Here is a 3,361-nt window from a genome sequence, read left to right as displayed (position 1 = left end):
CCGTTCAAAAAAATATATAAAAAAATACAAAAAATACAAAAAATTGACAAAAAGACACAATGGTGTGATCAAAGACACAATGACGAAAATGAACAAAAGACACAATTATAACTAAAAAAGACACAATAGACCGTAAAATATAACACAATGCTGAACAAAATATACCACAATGTTGAGTATTATAACACAATATAAAGAAAAAAAGACACAATATAAAGGAAAAAGGATACAATAAATGACGAAAATAAACACAAAACACAATGATAAACAAAATGACAAAACGACTATTTTCACTTACCATTGTGTGTGTGTGTGTGTGTTTTATTGGAACGAGAAAGACGGTGCAAACATTTTTGTGTTTTTACTTTTTTTGTTTTTTCTATGAATTTTTGAGTTATGACTTATTTATTTATTTTTTTTCTTATTTTTTTGAAGGGGTTTTTTGTGTGACTACAAATCCTTCTTATCCTTCTAATTTTTGTTCCTCTTTTTAGAATAATTTGACCCAAAATAAATACCTTTTTATGTTATTATCATTATATATTTTCCGTTGAAGAATACAAATATCCATTAAAATCCTATATTTCAATTTGTTGTGGTAATCATACTTTTACCATTATTAAAAAATATTATCAACAATTTAAAACTAAATAAAATATGCTTTAGAACAATTAAAAGTATACTTTCATGATATGTCAGTTTTGCTTTTTAGCATCCTTTTTGAGTTAAGAAACTACATGTCCAAAAGGGTCAACATCATGCATCTTAGTTTAAGTTCAAAAAAGAAAAGTACACTATCAAGTAAACTATGACTTTGATAATAAATAACCAGAAACAAGAATTTTTTTATAAAACTAAACAAAAGAAAACCTAGTCATAGTCTATTTTGATTTTCTTTCTTTTATACACAATTCTAATCTCGATCTTTTATCGACAAAATGAGTGAAACCGGACCTACAAGTTTATACCAGTCAAAGCAAAACATGTAAAAGTGCGAGAGTCGAACCCACATGTAAAAAAACTCGACCCCACAAACCCTAGCTAGCTAAATGAGCGGAAGCCGAACCCGTGGTCCCTACCTGTGAGGCTAGAACCACCAAGACAAGACTAGAAGTAGAAGCCTTGTTTGAACCCCTACTAAGCATGAGTACACAAATCAGAAAGCTTCTTCCTAGCTTCAACAATCTCATCAAAAAAGTCATCAAGTTGAACAATCATATTCTCAACTCCACATTGCAACCCTACAAAACATGATTTTACCTTTTCAACCCTCTCACTTACATCAAACTCCATTCCAGTCCCTTTACTTCTTTCAACCTCTGCTTTCAGTTCTTCAATAGCAGCCCTTGCATTCCAAAACTCATACAACAAAACACCATTCTGACCATCCTCATTCTCCATCACCTTCTCATGCAGCCGCGATGCGGATACCATGAAACCCGACTTGCTTTCACTGTAGTTGATGGAATTATGGCCATGACAAGATGATGAAAAGCTTGTAACAGGGGAACAGTAAACCAAACCACTTAATAATATCATCAAAAGCAGTGAGTTTGTGTTCCTTAACGCCAAAAGAACGCCTCTGAACCCGTTAAAACCGTTGAATTTTGATTCGATCAACACGTTTTTGTCGAATCTCATCATTAACGGTTGGATTCTCGTTCGGATCAGTCCCCTGTTTTCTTCCTCCAACCCGACTCGCTCCCTCTGGCAACCGTTGATCGCTCTAAGAACCTGCAAAAAAAACCCGATTTTCATCAATTACCGACTGGTTTTACCGATTCATATCAACCCGAATGCAAGAAATATGAAGAATTGGGTTTTTAAAATGAGGGAAATTATAAGCGTTAGTATTTCGGTTTTAAACCGATACCAAATTGGGTTTTAGGCTGAGTTGCGCGTGAAACTGAAAAAATAAATTGTAACCGAAATAACCGACATAACCAAACCAACTGTTTGGTTTTTATGTTTTTCTTTAACTCGGTCTTTGGTTCTTTTCAAACCATTCGGTTCGGTTTTCAGTAGTTTCAGCAGCCATAAACCAAAAACCGAACCGATAAAGAGGAGATATTACCTGGCGGGAAGTTTGGGGGTTCAAATAAGGGTGGTTTTCGAGTGTAGCGGCAATGTTAACCGCAACGGAATAATAATTCTCCATATTAGCAATACCGGATTTAATGACATGACATACTTCCCACAGCCTTGAACTCTCATCCATGTACTCATCCAGCCATTTCTCTCCGACGGGCAGGTGGAGTTTCTGGACGACAGCAATGAGCTGAGAGTGAAAGGATTGGAGGGATGAGAGGACATGCTGGAGGAAGTGGATGGACATGAAGTGCTGCGACTGGAATAACCGGAAGAGGTCGTCGAGGCCTTGGGTCAGGAAGGTGTAGAACCCGTTGACGGAGGTGCCGGTGCCGGTGCCGGTGCCGGAGGACCGAAACATGGTGGCTTGTTTGTTTGTTGGTAAAGTAGGGGAAAAGGTGATGGAGATTGTTGGGGGTATTTATATGACTAGGGGAAGGATAAAAGTGACTCAAAACTTTGGGCTAGCTAATAACTTTTTTTTAAGGTGTTGGAATTAGGAATTTTATATTAACAAGGTATTTAGAATGTTTGTTTTAAAAAAAATTATTTTGTGTAAATAAAATATTGTATTATAAGTTATTATAAGAAGTATTGTTTTTTTAGGAGTGATTGATTGAAATAAGGGCAAGGGCATAAAGAGAATAACATATTTGTCGATTTTCTCTTTTCACATGCGATGCATATGTTAATTCCTCCAATATCCTAAAATGTCAATAATTTTTTTATACGGCATTTTAAAAAAAACAAATCACCACAATAACGAGCGTTTTTTTATCTTTGATATGAGTACCACAATATTATATAAAATAAAAAAATATTGGGTTTTTATAATACATTGTTTTACAGTTTGATCATTGTGTTTTACAAAAAATGTGTTTTTCCATTGTATCTTTCATATTTTTTTTCATTGTGTTTTAACATAGTATTTTATTTACTATTGTGTTTAACATAATTGTTTTTTAGTTATGCTTTACCATTGTGTTTTTTTAACCGGGTTCTATTATGTATTTTAGTGTCATTGTGTTTGTAGTCTTACTGTGTTTTTAATCAATTAGTGTTTTACATGTAGAGTTACCGGGAATAGCAAATAGCAAATCTTAGAAACTAAGGCTATATGTAATGGATGATAAATAGGGGCTACAAATATATGTGGAACACCGCCCCCAGTCGATTTTGGGGCGATTTGTTGTCACACCCCAACCTACGGCGGCAATGCCGGGGCTTGATCTGATTGCCCAAATATTGGGCGTGAGCTGATATGCCGGGGCGA

At 35.0% G+C, this 3,361-nt stretch overlaps 1 protein-coding gene across 1 annotated transcript; it reads right to left on the bottom strand.

Annotated features, from left to right (window-relative positions):
* Positions 1 to 824: 824 nt before the first annotated feature.
* Positions 825 to 2,449, bottom strand: LOC143569701 (uncharacterized). The gene is made up of 2 exons (XM_077055553.1): positions 2,075 to 2,449; positions 825 to 1,734 (listed from the first exon to the last, which is right to left on the bottom strand). Exons 1-2 carry the CDS (start codon positions 2,447 to 2,449, stop codon positions 1,138 to 1,140), a joined length of 972 nt encoding a protein of 323 aa, XP_076911668.1. The 3' UTR covers positions 825 to 1,137.
* Positions 2,450 to 3,361: the final 912 nt, after the last annotated feature.

The sequence above is a fragment of the Bidens hawaiensis genome, unplaced genomic scaffold (genome assembly GCF_021521415.1).
Source record: "Bidens hawaiensis isolate Kalapana, Puna unplaced genomic scaffold, B.hawaiensis_p1.1 tig00001265_1, whole genome shotgun sequence".
Lineage (NCBI taxonomy): Eukaryota > Viridiplantae > Streptophyta > Magnoliopsida > Asterales > Asteraceae > Bidens > Bidens hawaiensis.
This window is presented reverse-complemented; position numbering and strand designations above follow the sequence as displayed.